Genomic DNA, 20,822 nt, shown 5'->3' with positions numbered 1-20,822 from the left:
CGCTTGCGCCGCATCTATCTCTCTTCCACTCGATTGGCCGAGGTGTCACTCATTCTTTGTATCCTTACAAATAGTGGTAATTCAATTTTATTCATAAAAGTGTGCAATCATTTCATCAATGTTTTGTTATGACGTTGTCACGTTAAACTATCGTCCGTAAACCGACTTTGCTGACAACAATTTTGTTATCTGATATATCTATTCAATATTGAGTCTATAAGTTATTGGACTTAGTATTTACATATTTAATGTGCATATAATTTTAAAATAGTGTGTATAACGAATTTCGAAACTTTCATGTATTTAAGAAAGAAACACAAGTTTATTTAAAAGTTATACAGTTTTCCTGGTTAGGAAAAAGGAAAACTATCTATTAGCAATCGAATTTATAAATATAAAATCGTACTTTTAAATATTTCCCAATGAGGTCTTGTAGGAACTAGAGTATTAAGGATGTATTAAAAAGGTTGAACTTACAAGCTTGATGACGCCGCAGTCACTGAAAAAATTATTATTTTTTTATTATTTCGAAAAAACATTAAATATTTAATTAATTAAATGTTAAAAGTTACATTCAGAAACGAGCACGAACTATGACAAACCGTAAAACATATGTCAAAATATATCACTAATTAAAAAAACACATACTAAATATTTGATAAAAAATTTCGGACTGCTATTTTCTTTCAATGTGAAGTTGAATTTATTTTCTCCTAAAGCTTAGGTTTCCTAGAAAAGTGGTGCCGTTATCTAACGGCCGTAATGTAACGTTGGGGGACGTCACCCATACATGATCACCGTAACGTCAAATAGTGGCCGTCATAGCGGTGATAAACAGTATTTCAACGTTTTTCGCGTGTAGCTGTGCCCATATTTAATTCATACATGAGAGGAAACGTGACTTGGACGAGCGAAAATTATTGTTCTTTTGCATTATGTTAAAAAGTAAAGACGGCCGTTATTAACAACCATAAAATCACGGCCGTTAGTTAACGGCACCACTTTTCTAGGAAACCTAAGCTTTACAGTTCTATCAAATTGATGTTTCTAGCTATTTCAGTTATTATTAAAATATTTTAATATTCACAGATTAATATAAAAGTTTTCTCATTTATAATAACATAAACAATTGAAACAAGATTTCCCGAACTTTGACAAGAAAATGTTTCTGAATACGATTATAATATACACTAATGCAGGCTAGACTTCGACCGTTGTACAATAACGTTTTCGAATCCTATCTCTAGATTGTTTCTACTTCTAATTCGAGATTTCTGATGTGATAGATTATCAAATTAGAAAAATCAACTACTCGTAGCAAGTATGATGGTGGTTTACAACATGAACCGTAGTGCTATGTTATAAAATCAATAACAACTTTAAAACATATACAAAAGGATAGCTCTTCTATTATCAAAATCTAACAGTGCGATATGCGAAAAATATTCAATTAATTTTCTGTATCATTACCTGGAGGTACTGTTGAGGATGATACTGCGAGTTCTGGTGGGATAGAGGAACTTCCTTTTGGTTTAACGGACGGTGGAATTGATGAACTCGCTGTTGGTGAAGCGGATGGCGGGTTAGAAGGACTCCCTGTTGGTGTAGGGGACCGTGTAATAGATGAAATCGCTGTTGGTAAAACGGTTGGCTTGGTAGAAGGAGTCCCTGTTGGTGTAGGGGACGGTATAATTGATGAAATCGCTGTTGGTGAAACGGTTGGCGCAGTAGAAGGAGTTTCTGTTGGTGTAGGGGACGGTGTAATAGATGAAATCGCTGTTGGTAAAACGGTTGGCTTGGTAGAAGGAGTCCCTGTTGGTGTAGGGGACGGTATAATTGATGAAATCGCTGTTGGTGAAACGGTTGGCGCGGTAGAAGGACTCCCTGTTAGTGTAGGGGACGGTGTAATTGATGAAATCGCTGATGGTGAAACGGTTGGCGCAGTAGAAGGAGTCCCTTTTGGTGTAGGGGACGGTGTAATTGATGAAATCGCTGTTGGTAAAACGGTTGGCTTGGTAGAAGGAGTCCCTGTTGGTGTAGGGGACGGTATAATTGATGAAATCGCTGTTGGTGAAACGGTTGGCGCGGTAGAAGGACTCCCTGTTAGTGTAGGGGACGGTGTAATTGATGAAATCGCTGATGGTGAAACGGTTGGCGCGGTAGAAGGAGTCCCTGTTGGTGTAGGGGACGGTATAATTGATGAAATCGCTGTTGGTGAAACGGTTGGCGCGGTAGAAGAAGTCCCTTGTGGTGTAGGGGACCGTGTCATTGATGAACTCGCTGTTGGTGAAACGGATGGCGGGTAAGAAGGACTCCCTGTTGGTGTAGGGGACGGTGTAATTGATGAACTTGCTGTTGGTGAAACGGTTGGCGCGGTAGAAGGAGTCCCTGTTGGTGTAGGGGACGGTGTAATTGATGAACTCGCTGTTGGTGTAACGGTTGGCGCGGTAGAAGGAGTCCCTGGAGGTGTAGGGGACCGTGTAATTGATGAACTCGCTGTTGGTGAAACGGTTGGCGCGGTAGAAGAAGTCCCTTGTGGTGTAGGGGACCGTGTAATTGATGAACTCGCTATTGGTGAAACGGATGGCGGGTAAGAAGGACTCCCTGTTGGTGTAGGGGACGGTGTAATTGATGAACTCGCTGTTGGTGTAACGGTTGGCGCAGTAGAAGGAGTCCCTGTTGGTGTAGGGGACGGTGTAATTGATGAAATCGCTGTTGGTGAAACGGATGGCGGGGTAGAAGGAGACCCTGTTGGTGTAGGGGACGGTAAAATTGATGAAATCACTGTTGGTGAAACGGTTGGTGCGGTAGAAGAAGTCCCTTGTGGTGTAGGGGACCGTGTAATTGATGAAATCGCTGATGGTGAAACGGTTGGCGCAGTAGAAGGAGTCCCTGTTGGTGTAGGGGACGGTGTAATTGATGAAATCGCTGTTGGTGAAACGGTTGGTGCGGTAGAAGAAGTCCCTTGTGGTGTAGGGGACCGTGTAATTGATGAAATCGCTGATGGTGAAACGGTTGGCGCAGTAGAAGGAATCCCTGTTGGTGTAGGGGACGGTGTAATTGATGAAATCGCTGTTGGTGAAACGGTTGGCGCGGTAGAAGGAGTCTCTGATGGTGTAGGGGACCGTGTAATTGATGAAATCGCTGTTGGTGAAACGGTTGGCGCGGTAGAAGGAGTCTCTGGTGGTGTAGGGGACCGTGTAATTGATGAAATCGCTGTTGGTGAAACGGTTGGCGCGGTAGAAGGAGTCCCTGTTAGTGTAGGGGACGGTGTAATTGATGAAATCGCTGTTGGTGAAACGGTTGGCGCGGTAGAAGGAGTCTCTGGTGGTGTAGGGGACCGTGTAATTGATGAAATCGCTGTTGGTGAAACGGTTGGCGCGGTAGAAGGAGTCTCTGGTGGTGTAGGGGACCGTGTTATTGATGAAATCGCTGTTGGTGAAACGGTTGGCGCGGTAGAAGGAGTCTCTGGTGGTGTAGGGGACCGTGTAATTGATGAAATCGCTGTTGGTGAAACGGTTGGCGCGGTAGAAGGAGTCCCTGTTAGTGTAGGGGACGGTGTAATTGATGAAATCGCTGTTGGTGAAACGGTTGGCGCGGTAGAAGGAGTCCCTGTTGGTGTAGGGGACGGTGTAATTGATGAACTCGCTGTTGGTGAAACGGTTGGCGCTGTAGAAGGACTCCCTGTTGGTGTAGGGGACGATGTATTTTCTGTGTCTGCTGGCCTGTTAATGAACAGTATATAATTAGTGTTCTAGGCCCAAACTAGCAGTAAATCTTGTAATAAGACATAATTATGCAATAAAATGAGAGTAGCACTAAATTGATGAAAATGCCATGCTTAATTCACATAAAACAACATACTAGCAAAAAAACTTTAGAGGTGTCAAGGGACACCCGGATGTAACGAAATTCCTTTCGATTAATTTATATGTTAATTAGTATCATAACAGTATGATAGATTTTCTCGACACCAATCTTACGACGAAAAAAAAAAGCCAACATCACGAGGTGTTCCCAGGTGGTCACCCATCCAAGTACTGACCTCGCCCGACGTTGCTTAACTTCGGTGATCGGACGAGAACCTGTGTATTCAACGTGGTATGGACGTTGGCGAAAGCTAAATCGAAAATGTAAAATATAACAACTGTACGGTTCCTGGATCATCAGGGGTTCGAAATAATAGAATAATTTGAACTTTCTCTATATTTATCACTCGCGTTATACAATAGAATATGAGCGAAATTATAACTATTATGTTAATTGCTATATAATAAGTGCAATCTAACAAACAGAGAGAGTGCCTACGTCTGGCTATGCTCCCGGGTTGAAACTCCTATGACTTAGTTAATTACGAATGACTGCATAGTAACAGTCGAAGAGAGTGCCTGCGTCGGGCATCTAGTAGTGCTTTACAAGATGATTTCATTATATGCTTAACAGTCTTACGCCAACGTATAGGCTTACGCTAACACTTTTAATCACAGCACTATCACTAACACTAGGTCCCATAGCTCATGGTCCCTTGCACTACCTAACCGGTGTCCGGTCCCGGGTGGCTTCTCCTGAGGCCACTGCGAGACCGGCTGCTGATTCTGCCGCTGCTACACCTACTGCTCCGTGACGTCTCCTGATCTTTATATGATTATAATATCCTATCCACTACCTGTCTTGAGCACATTCTGAGAACTATCATGAGCATACAAAATGTATTACAGGTTTGGTGAATGCAACCATGACCTAGGTTAAATATAATTGTTATAAAGTGCAGCCGTAATTTGATATCTGCATAATATTATTCATTGTAGTTGACGTCTTTCACAGTAGGTCAATCCACTAGCAAACATATGATATTTTGCTTAACTGGCATTCCATTCATTGTTTATGATATTATATTATTAATCGTTTTTCACGTTTAAAATGATTTATGTAAATTGATGTATGTATAATAATAACTTTCCCTCAGTATTGAATGTAAAGTTTCGACAATGTAGGTTATACATGAATGGATCTGAACATACGAAAGTCTCTGCTTTGTATGCTTAAAGGAATTTTAAGTATTATTCTATATATGGTGCTTTTCTATCTCTTCCTCTGATTACTCATATTAGACTCATAGGATTGCATATCCGAATAAGTTTGCTGTATAGTACTTTTACTAAATCCTGAATCGGTGAGCCTGCTATATTGCGGAACGATAACGTTTCGCAATCTTCCCCTTTTACGAAAGACATTACCTTTCTTTCTGAACTTTCTTTTTGACCTTCCTGTAAATTCCTTTCTAATATTAAATCCATTTTTTCTTCTTCGAAATTCCTTTTTCACGAATGCTTGTTTCTTATTTTTCTTGCCTTTCTTGATAGGCAAACCATTTAATTTGCGTGTAACCTTTTCTGCTCCATGCGAAAATTTGCCATAACTCTTTCTAGTTATTATGCTATTGTTTCTTACAACTATGTCGGACCCTTGTGTTAAGTTGCGTTGCAAATAGGGTTCCGTATACAATTGAATCGGTGCTTCTAACAAAGGCTTAGACAATACTAAGCTGCTATTTAAGTTTTTATTCTTCTTATAAGAAATGGATTCAGACAAGATTTCTTTATCTTCTGTTTCTTGCTTGTCTTGTAGGCATTTCATGCTTTTGATATCCACGTTAACACGATGTGATTTATCTTCTCCGCTCACTTCACAATCAAGTTGCGTTTGATGATCTGTACTATGGTGTAGGGTCTCTCCTACCCCGGAGATGAACCTGTGATGCTCCATGCTGTCTAACATTTTATCTATGCTTTCTAGTAATTTGGATAAATCTCCTTCTTGATCATCTGCACATATACTGTGATTATCCATCGGTAATTTATTACCAGTTTGCTTCACAGTACACACGTCGGAATTAAACGTATTATTATTATGAATTGAAGAACCAGACAGTGTAACTTGATCTGAACTTTGGTGCAGGGTCTCTCCCACCCCGGAGATGATGCTATGTTGCTCCATGCTGTAGTCAGTTAACGACTGTGCTACGCTTTCTGCCAATTTGGATAATTCTCCGCCTTGATAAGTATCTGCATGTATACTGTGATTAACACTAAGACCTATCGGAGTCCAGTACCGGGTGGGCTCTTTGGAGTCCACTCCGAGACTGGCTGCCACTGCTTCCGCCAATGCCACTATCGATGTTTCCTGCTGCACATCAGTGGTTTTCTGTATTGGCATCATTGCTATGCCTGATGGTATCTGCTGTATACTGTGATTGTTACCACTTTCTGCTAAACCTTCCACCATTGCCGAAAACGAAGAATTTTTCTTATCCGATTTATATTGAAATGATTGCTCTCCTTGCGTAGAATTACAATTTAAATTTGAATTAAATAACGCTTGATGCAATAACGTATTATGTTTTTGGGAACATATCTGGCATCTTTTTTGCGAAACGCAAACTTCCACTTCATGCATAAGAAAACAATTTGTGCACAGCTGCAATCTTAAAATTGTATCAACCCTTTCATTAAAATCTTTTGCTAAAAATGAATGACAATTAAACAAGTCATGGTTAGATAAGTTGCATATTTAACAACTTTTTGTTATATTTGCATTTCCTTGACCTTGTATATCGAAATGCGTTGACAGCGAATTTTTGCTGATGCTAAAATTTGATGAAGGTCGCTGTTGTTTTGCATTTGAATCTATTCAGGTTTGATTATTACCTGTTTCCAAGGCATATAAAAAAAATTCTGAATTATGTGAATAAAGTACCGGTGAATCCATATGCGTTTCTAATTTGAGATATATCTCTCTCTTTTGGCGCCTACATATAGCTTGCTTCTCGTAATATATATTTTCATACTCTGAGTCATAGGATCCGCCATGATCAGCAAGTATGTCGATATGGGTTTTAAAAATTAAATGCCATCGCCGCTTTATTTCTTCTAGCGCTCCTTCAAGCTCATATTTGTCGGATTCGAAGTATACATTAGATAGTTCAAAAATCTTATCAAGCGACATAAATAAATATGCTTGTTTGCGAAGCAACTCTTCGGTTTTTCTTGAATGCCTGATGGTTTTCAGACCGTCGGTAAACGAAGCATGGAATAAATTCTCCATTATGCTTAATATAATAATTAACTAAACGCTTTGTAAATATTGCATTATAGATTCTTATGCTTGATAAAATGCTCAATGAATGCTTCAGATCATTCTCAGTAAAATTATGCACACAAATGAGATAATTTCTCAGAAATATAGTGCTCAAAACAAATGGAAAGGACTTACTGTAGATGCCTCCGTATGTTGAAGATTGACGTCCGTTGCCTTCTTCTAGGTTGAAAGGACGCTGATTTTCTTTTTGACCGCTGTGGGTCCTTAAAAATGCTGGGAGTGGACTTCCTGTCGCCTGCCTCCCTATTTGACCGCTTTGGGTTCTTGAGAATGCTGGGAGTGGACTCACTGTCGCTTGCCTCCCTATCTGACCGCTATGGGTCCTTGAAAATGCTGGGAGTGGACTTCCTGTCGCCTGCCTCCCTACTTGACCGCTATGGGTCCTTAAAAATGCTGGGAGTGGACTTCCTGTCGCCTGCCTCCCTATTTGACCGCTATGGGTCCTTAAAAATGCTGGGAGTGGGCTTCCTGTCGCCTGCCTCCCTATTTGACCGCTATGGGTCCTTGAAAATGCTGGGAGTGGACTTCCTGTCGCCTGCCTCCCTATTTGAACGCTATGGGTCCTTAAAAATGCTGGGAGTGGACTTCCTGTCGCCTGCCTCCCTATTTCACCGCTATAGGTCCTTGAAAATGCTGGGAGTGGACTTCCTGTCGCCTGCCTCCCTATTTGACCGCTATGGGTCCTTAAAAATGCTGGGAGTGGACTTCCTGTCGCCTGCCTCCCTATTTGACCGCTATGGATCCTCCTTCTCCTTGCTCTCCTCTTTTCTATTGATGCGGATGATAGTTTCTTACTTGCTTGACAACCCAACAAACCAGCAGTGGGATGTTTTGCCACGGCGCCGATCTTCAGGATGACGGAGAAAAACGCGAACGCGATCAACTGTACGCGAAAGACCCGCTATTCCCGGATAGCTCGAAGGACCAAAATGTACGGTTCCTGGATCTGATGGAAATAATAGAACAGGGTTCGAAATAATAGAATAATTTGAATTTACTCTATATTTATCACTCGCGTTATACAATAGAATATGAGCGAAATAATAACTATTATGTTAATTGCTATATAATAAGTGCAATCTAACAAACAGAGAGAGTGCCTACGTCTGGCTATGCTCCCGGGGTGAAACTCCTATGACTTAGTTAATTACGAATGACTGCATAGTAACAGTCGAAGAGAGTGCCTGCGTCGGGCTATACTCTCGGGGCGTGACTCCGACGATGTAGGAAATCGTCATGCTTATAAGTGATTAAACGGTACAGCCAGGACACGTACTTACATAAGACAAACATCACGCTTGTAGGTGATTGGAATGTACGAGCCCTGGCACGTACTGACATAGGAAATCATCACGGTTGTAGATGATCGGAATGTACGAGCCCTGGCACGTACTTACATAGGGAATAATTAAGCTTATAAAACTAAGGAAGCCTGAGCGAGTAAAATGTACAGCCTTGGCTCGTACATACTCCCCCAGGCAAAAGAGCAAAATGTACAGCCTTGGCTTGTACAACAACTATAGCAAAAAGTGTCCTTACAACTTTTGGTCTTAATTTATTCCGTCTAGCCCCCTTTCGCAACGCTCGATAACTTCATTCCAACAAGACTAATTTAGTTAAGTTATTCCAAAAATAATTTTCATTTCTTATCCCTACAAAAAAAAGCCAACATCACGAGGTGTTCTCAGGCGGTCACCTATCCAAGTACTGACCTCGCCCGACGTTGCTTAACTTCGGTGATCGGACGAGAACCGGTGTATTATAATAGCAAATAGCAAAAGTGTCGTGACAACTTTTCGCAAGAATTTTTTCCGTCTAGCCCCCTGTCACCACGCGCGATAAGGAACTTCGTTCCAATATTAGGGGAATTTCTATTTTTAATTGTATTTTTACACGGGAGCCGATGTGTACGGTACCCACAATTTTACAACACTTCTAAAAAAAAGTATTAATAACCTGTGTTATTGCCGTGCCAATAAGTCACCGGAAAGTCACTCTTTTCGGAGGGAAGTAATTTTTCCCATACACCTATGTGTTTCACAAAAAATGTACGGCATGCTGGAAAATATTATCTATTTGTGAAGTACTCTCAAGATAATTTAATTTTATGTTGTTCTATATCATCATCACCTATATGCTAATCAGAGATATGTTGCGACCCTTGGCTCCGCTGGAAATATGTACGGCGTTTACGGGTAAAGTATCTGTATGTGTCCAAAAGGAATTACACAAATGCCGTACAGTAGTAAATGACCTATATTGCTTCTGCAACTATCGTCGAATTAAAAAATTGCATCGACTTCCGGCACCATCACTTTAGTACGGCACTAGGTTTTTCGACATTTATTTTTAATCATCTATACACTATAACAACGCCGTACATTATGGTAGGGGAGCCCAAGCGGGGATTTCGGGATTTACTAAAGCGCGGCAGATTAATATACAGGGGGATACCTTGTACCCGGTTAAGTACCTCCACAAAACATGAGGCCCATATATAAGGCCGCCCGTGAACTATACAGGATCAGATTAGTAAAAAAAAATTGACCATCAGAATTTTTCGAGCGCGTCAGATTAAGGTAGGGTGAGTTAATTACATCCTAAAAAGTGTATATTCCACTAATCTGACAATTTGAGAGTGACGTAAAAATAGGGGAGGTCAACAAAGTTGTAAAAAAAAAACGTCATCTCGACATTCTCGAGCGTAACTACATTTTTTTTTATTTTGAAGGAAATAATTCAAGAATAATGAAAAATATATAATCTGACGATTTCCGCAAGCCGAAATAACAAAAATTCGTCGATAAAGTTAAATGCGTGCAGCTGCGTGATGCCTACATTTCCTTAAACCGATCGGAATCTACTAAACGGCTAAATATTTCCCTCAAAATTACATTTCCTGTGAATTTGAACCGATTCGGACCGATAGATTTTGAAAAATCTCAAAAAAAAAAAAATTTAGAGTGGTTTCTTTATCGATCAAATTTTGCGGGAAGTTGCAGGGATGGCCTTTAAGGTGAACCGTTTTTCTAAAAAAAATATGTCAGATCAGGCGAATCCCTCTAGATAATCGTCAGATTATGAGACAGTACGTTTAGAACATAAAGATGAACCATATATATCTTAATCTGACGCGCTTGAGTATTTCAAAATGGCGAATTTTTTTGCACATTATGAAAATGGCCGCAGGTTTGCGTCCCATTGAAATCGTCAGATTAGTAAATGAGAGCTTTTTTTGGCGCACTTAGCACTCCCATAGAAAATCTGACGCGCTCGATTAATTTTTTTTTTTCATTTTCAACCTTTAAATACAACTACCCGCATCATGCAAACGATCAGATTAACATACGTACATTATTAAAAATACGTAGGGCATTGATGCTATCAATATCTGACGCGCTCGAGGATGTCCATGCAACAGTTTTTTTTTACATATTTAAAAATCTATAGCCGCTTCCCCCACCGATGTAAAGGTATATATCATATGAAATTTTTTTCTTCTTATCATCTAAGCTTTGCATCCCAATAGGTCTCTACGACGCTCGAGTAAATCCCCATTTAGCATCGTGGGCTCCCCTACCATTAATAATTAGTCGAAATTCCTCATTTGTACTTGAGAAATTCCATTCACTTATGTACTCACATATACCGCTCAGAAACGACGGCATAGTGCTCAGAGTTATTTTCAGATATAAATAATAATAAAATAATAAAAATGGTTGGTTCATTTCACAGGTATTTTTTTTCATGGGCTTGTAGTCTATAAATGCATATAAGTTTAGGTCGATTTTAGGTCTACTCCTATATGTCAAAAACTTAATATATTTGATATACTTGAGTCAAATAAAGCTAATTCTCGACTCTGACTTAGACTTAGAAGGACCTCCTTAGTTGGTTTCGCTAACATTCAGTGCCGTACGTACATAAGTATTCATAGAGCTAGGATATAAATACATGTAAAAGGACAAGATTGAAGGGCTTCTATCTACTTATAAGGAAATTGTTTCTCTAATGTAATTTATATATATTAAAAAAAATAATTTAAATAATTTATAGTGTTGGCAAAACGAAATAACTACTATTAATTAACAAATTGAATGATGGCGTAGTTATTATTAAAAGTATTAAAACATAAAAAAACTTCGCAAGTGTGTTTTAAAAATGCCCAACATTGGTATTTAATTGTACTTTGTGACAAAAATATGCATGACTAACTTTCGTAATGCTCATGGGTTCATCAAAGTTAATTTTGAGGCAAAAACAGTATTTATAAACCTGAATGTTAATGTTAATCAGATTCTGCTGAAGATTTTACAAACACGATTGTTCTCGATTTAAAACATATTTATGTAATGAGAATAAAGCCAGGTGTCGATAGAAATGGAACATAGTATATGAAACACGTTAACTCTCTGTAGCTTAACTTATAAATCGGTTAAAGGTGAATAAATTTTGAAGGCAAGGTGCCTTTATAGCGTGGGCGACTATTTTTTTAAGTTTGATAACAGTTATTAATAACTTATTATGATGACACTATGTTAATGTTCTTACTATTCATTATGGTAATTAATAAGACATTTGCGCACCTACTTTTATATGGCTGATTGTGCAGATTTTTATAATTAATCGATCTAAATGTACCACTTTCTTTGCAAATATATCAATGGCGTTTCATGATTTGGCAATCTAATAGGCAAGTAGGCGATCAGCCTTCTGTGCCTGACACACACCGTCGACTTTTTGGATCTAAGGCAAGTATCCTGACGATGTTTGCTTCACCGTTTGAGCGAATGTTAATTTATTTATTTTATCTATTTATTTTATAAATGCGCACATAGAAAGTTCATTGGTGCACAGCCGGGGATCGAACCTACGAACTCAGGGATGACAGTCTCTATAGTTTTCCTTATACGATTATTAACGAATAATTTCAATGTAATTAATATCTACATATTTTATAAATCGTCAACCTCAATTTTTTCAATATTTAATTTAATACTCACGGTCTAATCGCAGTGCAATTGCCATCCAACTTTTCGTAACCAGCATCACAAATACATTTATCTTCAATACATCTCCCGTTTTCACAGATGCAGGCTTTGAAACAGCTATTAGGTGATGTCTCATTTCGTTTATAGCCTTCCAGACATTCGCAAGTATTCGGTGCCGCACATCTTGCGTTCACGCAAGGCAAAGAACAGCTTGGAGTGCAAACCCCTTTCACCAAACTGTACCCCTCGTTGCAAAAGCAATTATTGCCTTCCAAGCATCTTCCATTTTTACAGTTATCACAATGTCTTTTACAAGTTGAGCTATTGATACTTTGGAATCCTTCAAAACATCTGCATTGATTTGGTCCAACACATATTGCATTAACACATTCAGGATTGCAAACTGGCTTGCAGGTGCCATTGGAAAGGCTGTAACTATTATCGCAATCACAGGTGTTTGGAGCTGTACATATGCCATTACTACAACCGTCACATTTCGGCACACATTTACCACTTTCTGAAACATAGCCTTTATGACATCTACATTCGTTTGGAGCTATGCAATCTCCGTGTATACAGTCGTCACATTTTGGTGTACAGATTGTATCATTAAGCGGCAAATATCCAGAGAAACAAGAACACGTGCCGGGAGAAACGCACGTAGCGTTAACGCATGGTGTTTCGCAGACGGGTTGGCAATTAAATCTATCCAAAGGGTTGATAGCAAAGCCGACTTTACATGAACACTTATCAGGTCCAGAACAAATTCCATTAACGCAAGGACGTTGGCAATCAGGCAGGCAGATACTATCCTGTTTCGTATATCCTGTATTACATTTACAATCGTTTGGAGCGATACATTCGCCGTTATTACATTCGTTACATACAGGTTGGCAAGTTTTGTTGACTAATGTATAGCCGTCGGTACAAGTGCATATATTTGGGGCTTCACATTTTCCATTTTCACAAGTTGGGTCACAAACTGGTTTGCATGTAAACTGATCGACGTGTGCATATCCTGTCTCGCAAGTACAGACATTTCTTGAAGTACATTGTCCATGGGTACAGGGTTGGTCGCAAATGGGGCTAACACATTTATTCCCATTGAGAAGGACTAATGGTGGTGTGCAGACGCAGTTGTTTATTGTGACGCACGTACCATTGATACAGCCGTCTTTGCATTTTGCACGGCAGGAATCACTGCTTCTATCATATGTGAATCCGTCACAACAAACAGGTTTCTGAAAATTTATACAAAATGATGAGTAAAAACGCATGTTGCTCTATAATAAGTTATATCCTTCAACACAATTTATAGTAATAATGTAATAGAAAAAACCATTTTTAGTAACAATGTCATAGACAGAACATACAAACATATCTTTCATGTCAAATGTTAATTTTTATCCGAAATAATAGTAATAATAACTTACACGTCTTCGCCCATACCTGAAAAACAAAAGCAAGATATTTAGTACTGTCATTTTGTGTTATGAATACATAAAATCTGTGTATTGTAGTTTGCAATGTTAAAGGCTTAATCGGGCTCACATAAAATTATAATTAAAGATAAAAAAATACCCGATTACCGCCTCCATGATAGGTCCTTCCAACCCGAAACTGTTATTACTAATTTCCTAAAAACCTTCGAAACTCTACATTGCATTAAAAACTTGAAATTAAATAAACGATTTTCTACATGTACCTCGTAACCTTAATAATCTTAATTAACACTTAGTAAAGTACTATTTTGATTTGGTAATTAATTGTTCACAACATACATACATGAAAAATAAAATGATTAGCCTTTGTGAATCATTAAATAAACCAACGCGCAGTACGGACATACAACCCACATTTAAGCCTTGACTTGTTTAAGCTATCACGGAATATGATTTAAAGGAGTATTAAGAATATCCATAGCGCTAAATCACCTGCATCAGGAGCAAACTGCACACACACACTCCCTCACCTACATTCCCTCACTTTCACACCGTCACACAACACAGGTTCACAAATAAGGTATTACTTAGTTAAATGTATTGAATAATTTTTCTTGTTTCCTTTTTTAATGTTAGAACCTTTTTATAAATATATATTATAATATATTATCTCTGGCTGTATCTGTTTTATGGTCGCCGCCGTAGACTTTTTGGGTCTAAGGCAGGCCGTTTTCTCACGATGTTTTCCTTCACAGACAGAAAGTCGATTGGTGCATAGCCGGGGATCGAACCTACGACCTCAGGGATCGTAGTCGCACGTTGAAGCCACTAGGCAAACACTGCTCAACAAAGACAATAGTCAAACTTAATAGGCACTTAATGGTTCATGTACCTAATACTAGATTGTCTAAGCCCGAGACATGTGACAAATACAGCATTTGCTTAGATCGCAACAGCTAAGTCCGTCTTCATCCAAAGACGGACAGCACAATTCAAGGCATATGTGACGGTTGAGAATACTAGAAGCAAAACCACAAATTTATGTTTGACCGGGGACCCAATAGTTTCTTAACTCTCATAAATAAAGATAGCTACTACGTACGTAAAAAATCCATCAATCATGAACCTCTATTAAAAGCTATATTCAGTCATTTAAAATTTTATTAAGTTCATAAGCTATTCGTTTAAAATTGTGTACCACGTGTTTCTGATAGCCACCTATTACTACAATACTTATTTGTGTTGACGCTTTGATAATAATAATTAAACTGACTTAATTGTATGAAGAAACTAATTTTTAAACCAAAAACTTACGGGCACACATTTGGCTCACCAAGTTTTAAATCACTTGCAGTAAATTCAAATATCAACACCACAAACAACCACTGTATTTTCATACTGATAGGATATCGCATCCGTAGCACGATCGCCTCGGAACACAGCTCAATTCCAACTGGCTGTCCTGTCCTGTCCCTTACAGGACGCTGTGTTCAAAACACAAGTAATTGTCTAAGACAACGTTTCTTCTGTGTTTTGAAGTGATATAGAAAAAGCTTTGATAGCGCCGAACGGGAATAACATACTTTGAATTTATCTATGATATATATAATATTCGATTTATACATTTTTAATGTTACCATGACTAACCAAATCCTACGGAATTTACAAGTCACAATATGGTGATGTGCAGTCTGTGCCTATACTCCTGTTTAGCTGGGAAGCGAAATATACACTCGGCGTCAAAAAAATCGCACCTTTCTTAAAATTCGTGTCAAGCGATTATAACTTCTAAGATCCTTCCTGTACCCTATCATTATTAGTATCATTTAAAAGCTCAATTAATAAGCTTTCAAAAAAATAATCATTTGTTTACGGAAAATCAAAAACCACAAATCGCCAGCACTTTGATTAAAAAGTGGCGATGTACGCGTTTGGAGGCTCACTAATTGTACAACCCTGGACGCGTATAAAACGAGGGGGTAAAAGTCAATTATGGGTTATTCGCTATCCAGACGTTACAAAGGTCACACCTGAAGAGCATCGACAAGAAAAAACCCAGTGAAAATGGATACCATGGCAAAGAAGCAGTTCAAGTGGTGGCCCTACAGCAAATCGGCCTACGACAGGTTGAAGTTTCTCGGCAACTGAAAATCAGCCGATTTCGAGTGCAACGGGTATACCAATGGTTCCAAGAGACTGGAGGTTACATCAGGAGACATGGATCCGGGAGACGTCGCTGCACTACCGTCAGAGGTGATCGCTCCATTGTGTCGACGTCTTTGCGGAACTGCTTCTCCAACGCTGTGGAGCTACAGCAGCGGCTTTGAGCTACTCGAAGGACAGCTGACAGCGTCTCCACTATCAGAAGAAGGCTGTGAGAGAAGTATTTGCTGCCCCGGAGAGCTGCTACAGGCCCCCAATTGACTGGCATCCACCGGACGAAAAGGAAGCGATTTTACGAAACGCACGTGCCGCGGACATTCGACCAGTGGAGGAATGTCCTGTTCTCCGACGAAACCCGAGTGTGCCTGTACACTAACATCATGCGTAAGAGAGTCTACAGGCGACCAGGGGAGCGTTTCACACCAGCCTGCACCGTGGAAACCGTCGGGTATGGAGGAGGATCCTGCATGTTCTAGGGCAGCATTTCTATCGACGGCAAGACAGACCTCGTGTGCGTCTCCAGAGCTGGAGATGGTCGCGGCCAGGGGTCTCTGACTGCCCACCGGTATATCACCGAGGTTTTGGAGGAGCATGTGATCCCATGTGCAGGTTTTGTCGGCGCCAACTTCGAGTTCATGCACGACTTCGCCCGGTGCCACACAGCCTTGATTGTCAAGGACTACCTACGTCGAGTTGGCATCAAGGTTATGGACTGGCCAGCAAGAAGCCCCGATCTCAATCCTATCGAGCACCTCTGGGACGAGCTGAAACGGCGAGTTCGGGCCCGTAATCCAGCACCTGCCACTCTCGATGAGCTTCGAGATGCCGTCATCGAGGAGTGGGACACCATTCCCCAGGAACACGTCGTGATGCTCATCAGGTCCATGACTGACCGCTTGGAAGCTGGTCGGAGGGCTAGAGGAGGCAACACTAGGTTTTAAGACAAGTTTTTAAGGATTTTCATTGTTTATTTTTAATTTTTGTATTGTTCCTTTTATTTGTAATTTTGATCAGAATACACATTGTTTCACATTTTCCCAGAATTTTCTTTTTTTATGGGGGTGGTGGCCAATTTCCTACAGTTTTCAAATAAGGGATTTCATTAACTTTCAAATGATACTAATAATGATAGGGTACAGGAAGGATCTTCGGAGTTATAATCGCTTGACACGAATTTTAGGAAAGGTGCGATTTTTTTGACGCCAAGTGTATATCATTTTATACAGTATAAGCGTTAAAAAGTTATTCTTGGCTTAAAAGCTTGCATTAAAAGATCCTATATTCTATAGAGGAAAAGTTAACTGAACATCAAAATATATGACGAAGTATTCAATGAAAACACTGTCTCTAGTTTGCGCGAAATCTTGCTAGCAATAATCACTTAGCTAATAAATTCCTGTATATTTTAAAGCTTTTGACAGATCAATTTGTTGGCTTAGAACAATGACATTTTCGATTTATTTCGTTCGTTAGGTAAAAGTTTATTAACAAATCTTAAATTGTTTGAAGCGTAACGTGTAGTTTTATAACAAGCTATATAATATGATAGAGATTGAGATATTCAGAGATATACAATATGAGTTTTTTCAAAATGATTTAAATAAGTAGGTATTAGTTTGTACTTATTACTATCATATGATACCTTTATAATACTATGTACCTGTTTTGTCTAATAGTTCATTAAAGTAAATAATTAAGAATTACTCGTTGTTTTATTCCTAAAACCAACATCTACCAGCTGACAGTGGTAAAACCTAGCATATACTGAATTCGAATGGTAAAAGCTCGAAAAAATCGTCGTATTTTCAGAAATACTTACATTACTCATGTCGGTAAATCCTAAGACTTACACTTAAATCTTAAGATTAACCGTAGATCGAGCTTTTACAGTAACACAAACACTGTAAGAGAAATAATTCGGTAAAGTGCATGAAGTGGGTAACTTTAGACAAGAATTTATATATAAGAAAAAGAGCAGTGTTCGCCTAGTGCCATATCTAGGCTGTGCACCGATGTACTTTCTGATGTTCGCATTTAACATTCGCTCGAACAGTAAAAAAAAGTAACACTTTTATTAAAAATATTTTTTGTATGCTATTTTCCCCACTAAAATTAGAACTCCAGATCCCGCCTTTCTTCCACTCACTGCTGCAGTTGCGAAAGGAGACCTGCAATAGAGATTTAATGTTTAGCGATTTTTAATGTAATAGGAGTCAATGCGGAAGTGATAACCGCCGCCCATGGACAATCACATTGCCAGAAGACTCGCAAGTGCGTTGCCGTTTTCTATACATCAAGCAGGCCTACTAAACTGCCGATTTATTCACAAAAAAATACTTTTTCTTTAACGATAGCTGTCATCTTCATGTTTTTATCCCCTTTGTTTTAATAAGATAAATAATCGCAGGTTTACTGCTACTGCGGTTACTGCGCGCGGCGGTGTTTACTGCGGTCTGATATCTAAAATTAAATATTTAATAAATAAAATTTTAAAAGTTAGATTCAGAAACGAGCACGAACTATGACATACTGTGTAACATATGTCAAAATCTATCACGAATTAAAAAAAACAGATACTAAATATTTGATAAAAAATTACGGACTGCTATTTTCTTTCAATGTGAAGTTGAAATTATTTTCTCCTTAAGCTTAGGTTTCCTAGAAAAGCGGTATCTAACGGCGGTAATGTAACGTTGGGTGACGTCACCCATACATAGTCACCGTAACGTCAAATAGTGGTGCTGTCATTTGCATGACGGCCGCCATAGCGGTGATAAACAGTAGTTAAACGTTTTTCGCGTGTATTTGTGCCCATATTTTATTAATACAATGAGTGGAAACGTGACTTGGACGAGCGAAAATGATTGTTTTTTTGCATTGTGTTAAAAAATAAAGACGGCCGTTATTAAGAACCGTAAAATGACATTTACAGTTCTATCAAATTGATGTTTCTAGCAATTTCATTTATTATTAAAATATTTTAATATTCACTGATTAATATACAAGTTTTCTCATTTATCATAACAAAAACAATTGAAACAAGCTTTCCCGAACTTTGACAAGAAAATGTTTCTGAATACGATTATATACTCTAATGCAGGCTAGACTTCGACTGTTGTACAATAACGTTTTCGAATCCTATCTCTAGATTGTTTCTACTTCTAATTCGAGATTTCTGATGCGATAGATTATTAAATTAGAAAAATCAACTAGTCGTAGCAAGTCCATACCATCATGGTAGTTTACAACATGAACCGTAGTGCTATGTTATAAAATCAATAACAACTTTCAAACACATACAAACGGATAGCTCTTCTATTATCAAAATCTACCGGTGCGATATGCGAAAAATATTCAATTAATTTTCTGTATCATTACCTGGAGGTACTGCTGCGAGTGGTGGTGGGAAACAGGAACTTCCTTGATTTAACGGACGGTGGAATTGATGAACTCGCTTTTGGTGTAACGGGTAGCGGGGTAGAAGGAACCCGTACTGTTTCAGTGGACGGTAGAGTTGATGAACGCATTTTTAGTGTAATGGTTAGCGACCAAGAAACGGGACCTTCTGGTGAAGTGGCCCGTGGAATTGATGAACTCGGTTTTGGTGTACCGAGTAGCGGGGTAGAATGACCCTCTTCTGGTTTAACGGACGGTGTAATTGATGAACTTGCTTTTGGTGTAACGGGTAGCGAGATAAAAGTAACCCCTTCTGGTGTAGTGGCCCGAGGAATTGATGAACTCGGTTTTGGTGAAACGGATAGCGGGGTAAAAGTACCCATTCCTGGTGTAGTGGGCCGTAGAAATGATGAACTTGCTTTTGGTGTAACGGGTGGCGGGGTAGAAGGAACCCCTTCTGGTTTAACGGACGGTGTAATTGATGAACTCGCTTTTGGTAAAACGGATAGCTTGGTAAATGGACCCACTTCTGGTGTAACGGGTGGCGGGGTCCAGAAGGTAGTCCCTTCTGGACCCATTGTCCCTTCTGGTGTAGTGGACGGTATTTTTTCTACTTCTGCTGGCCTGTTAATGAACAATAAATAAGTTTTCTAGGCCCAAACTAGCAGTAATTCTTGTAATAAGACATAATTATGCAATAAAATGAGAGTAGCACTAAATTGATGAAAAATGGTATGAAATTCGTACAACCACAAATTCCATGATTTAAGAGAGATTGGTTCGTTATTAATTATAGCGCTTACCAATCAATATTAATTGAGTACTTACATTGCTAAAGACATCATACAACACTGAAGTACCTGAAATAAACATTCGTAGAATGTGGACATGGATTCAGAAAAAAAATCAACGTAAAATAACACGCAAACTTGTGGACTCAGTTTCCGCACTTAGACTCTCACTAGGTCCGTTGTGCGTAAACAGAAAATACTCTAATAATATAATAAAATACTCACAAGTACAGCAGCTATCGTCGAAAACACGCGAGCCGCCATATTGAATTGCAATTAAATCAATTTCCTTATATGAAGTACAAAATGTAGAAGAACGAAGTGTAAATAAATCTTTGTTTTCTGCAAGTAGGATCATAAACGGTACCTATGCTTCCATACTAAATACTAACAACACCATCTCTGGGTGAATAGCTGCGCTAAAAATTAGTTGCAAGTTAGAAGGACATATTTCGACGGTGCCCCGCGTGAATGTATTTTTCAAAATTAGTTTAAAAATAGTTATCATCGCAATTTCTATTAGTAAAAATACGTAACGTTGCTGAAATATTGCAAGTTATCTGGACAAGGTAAGGTTTTCTGTTTTTTTATGGTTTTACTCTGAGAAAACGTTATTTTTAAGTCTGGACTAAATCTGAGCCAACATGCAGAAATATTCCTTTTACTGTTGGTTTATATTTGGTACATCATGCATTACCGTAATACTTGCGGACTGTGGTTTTTATTTCAATGTAAGGGAGTGGGTTCGATTCTCCCATGAAAAACATTTTTAATATATATAATACATAATTAAAGAGATTCAGAGATCATTTATTGATGTTAAAAATTAATTTTTAACATCTATTACATAAATTACATCAATACATTTAGGCTGAATGCAA

At 38.9% G+C, this 20,822-nt stretch overlaps 1 protein-coding gene and 1 non-coding gene across 2 annotated transcripts; both read right to left on the bottom strand.

Moving 5' to 3' along the window:
• Positions 1 to 3,148: 3,148 nt before the first annotated feature.
• Positions 3,149 to 20,212, bottom strand: LOC125063409 (putative uncharacterized protein DDB_G0290521; the record flags this gene model as incomplete). The annotated part of the gene is made up of 3 exons (XM_047669840.1): positions 20,167 to 20,212; positions 19,979 to 20,010; positions 3,149 to 3,725 (listed from the first exon to the last, which is right to left on the bottom strand). Coding segments are annotated over exons 1-3 (648 nt in total), but the record flags the coding sequence as incomplete, so codon positions are not given.
• On the bottom strand, positions 3,997 to 4,115 carry LOC125048514. Its single transcript, XR_007116836.1, has one exon. It is a non-coding gene; the product is annotated as a 5S ribosomal RNA (ribosomal RNA).
• Positions 20,213 to 20,822: the final 610 nt, after the last annotated feature.

The sequence above is a fragment of the Pieris napi genome, chromosome 3 (assembly GCF_905475465.1).
Source record: "Pieris napi chromosome 3, ilPieNapi1.2, whole genome shotgun sequence".
Taxonomy (NCBI): Eukaryota; Metazoa; Arthropoda; class Insecta; order Lepidoptera; family Pieridae; genus Pieris; species Pieris napi.
Note: the sequence above shows the minus strand (reverse complement) of the source record. Positions and strands in the feature narration are given on the sequence as shown.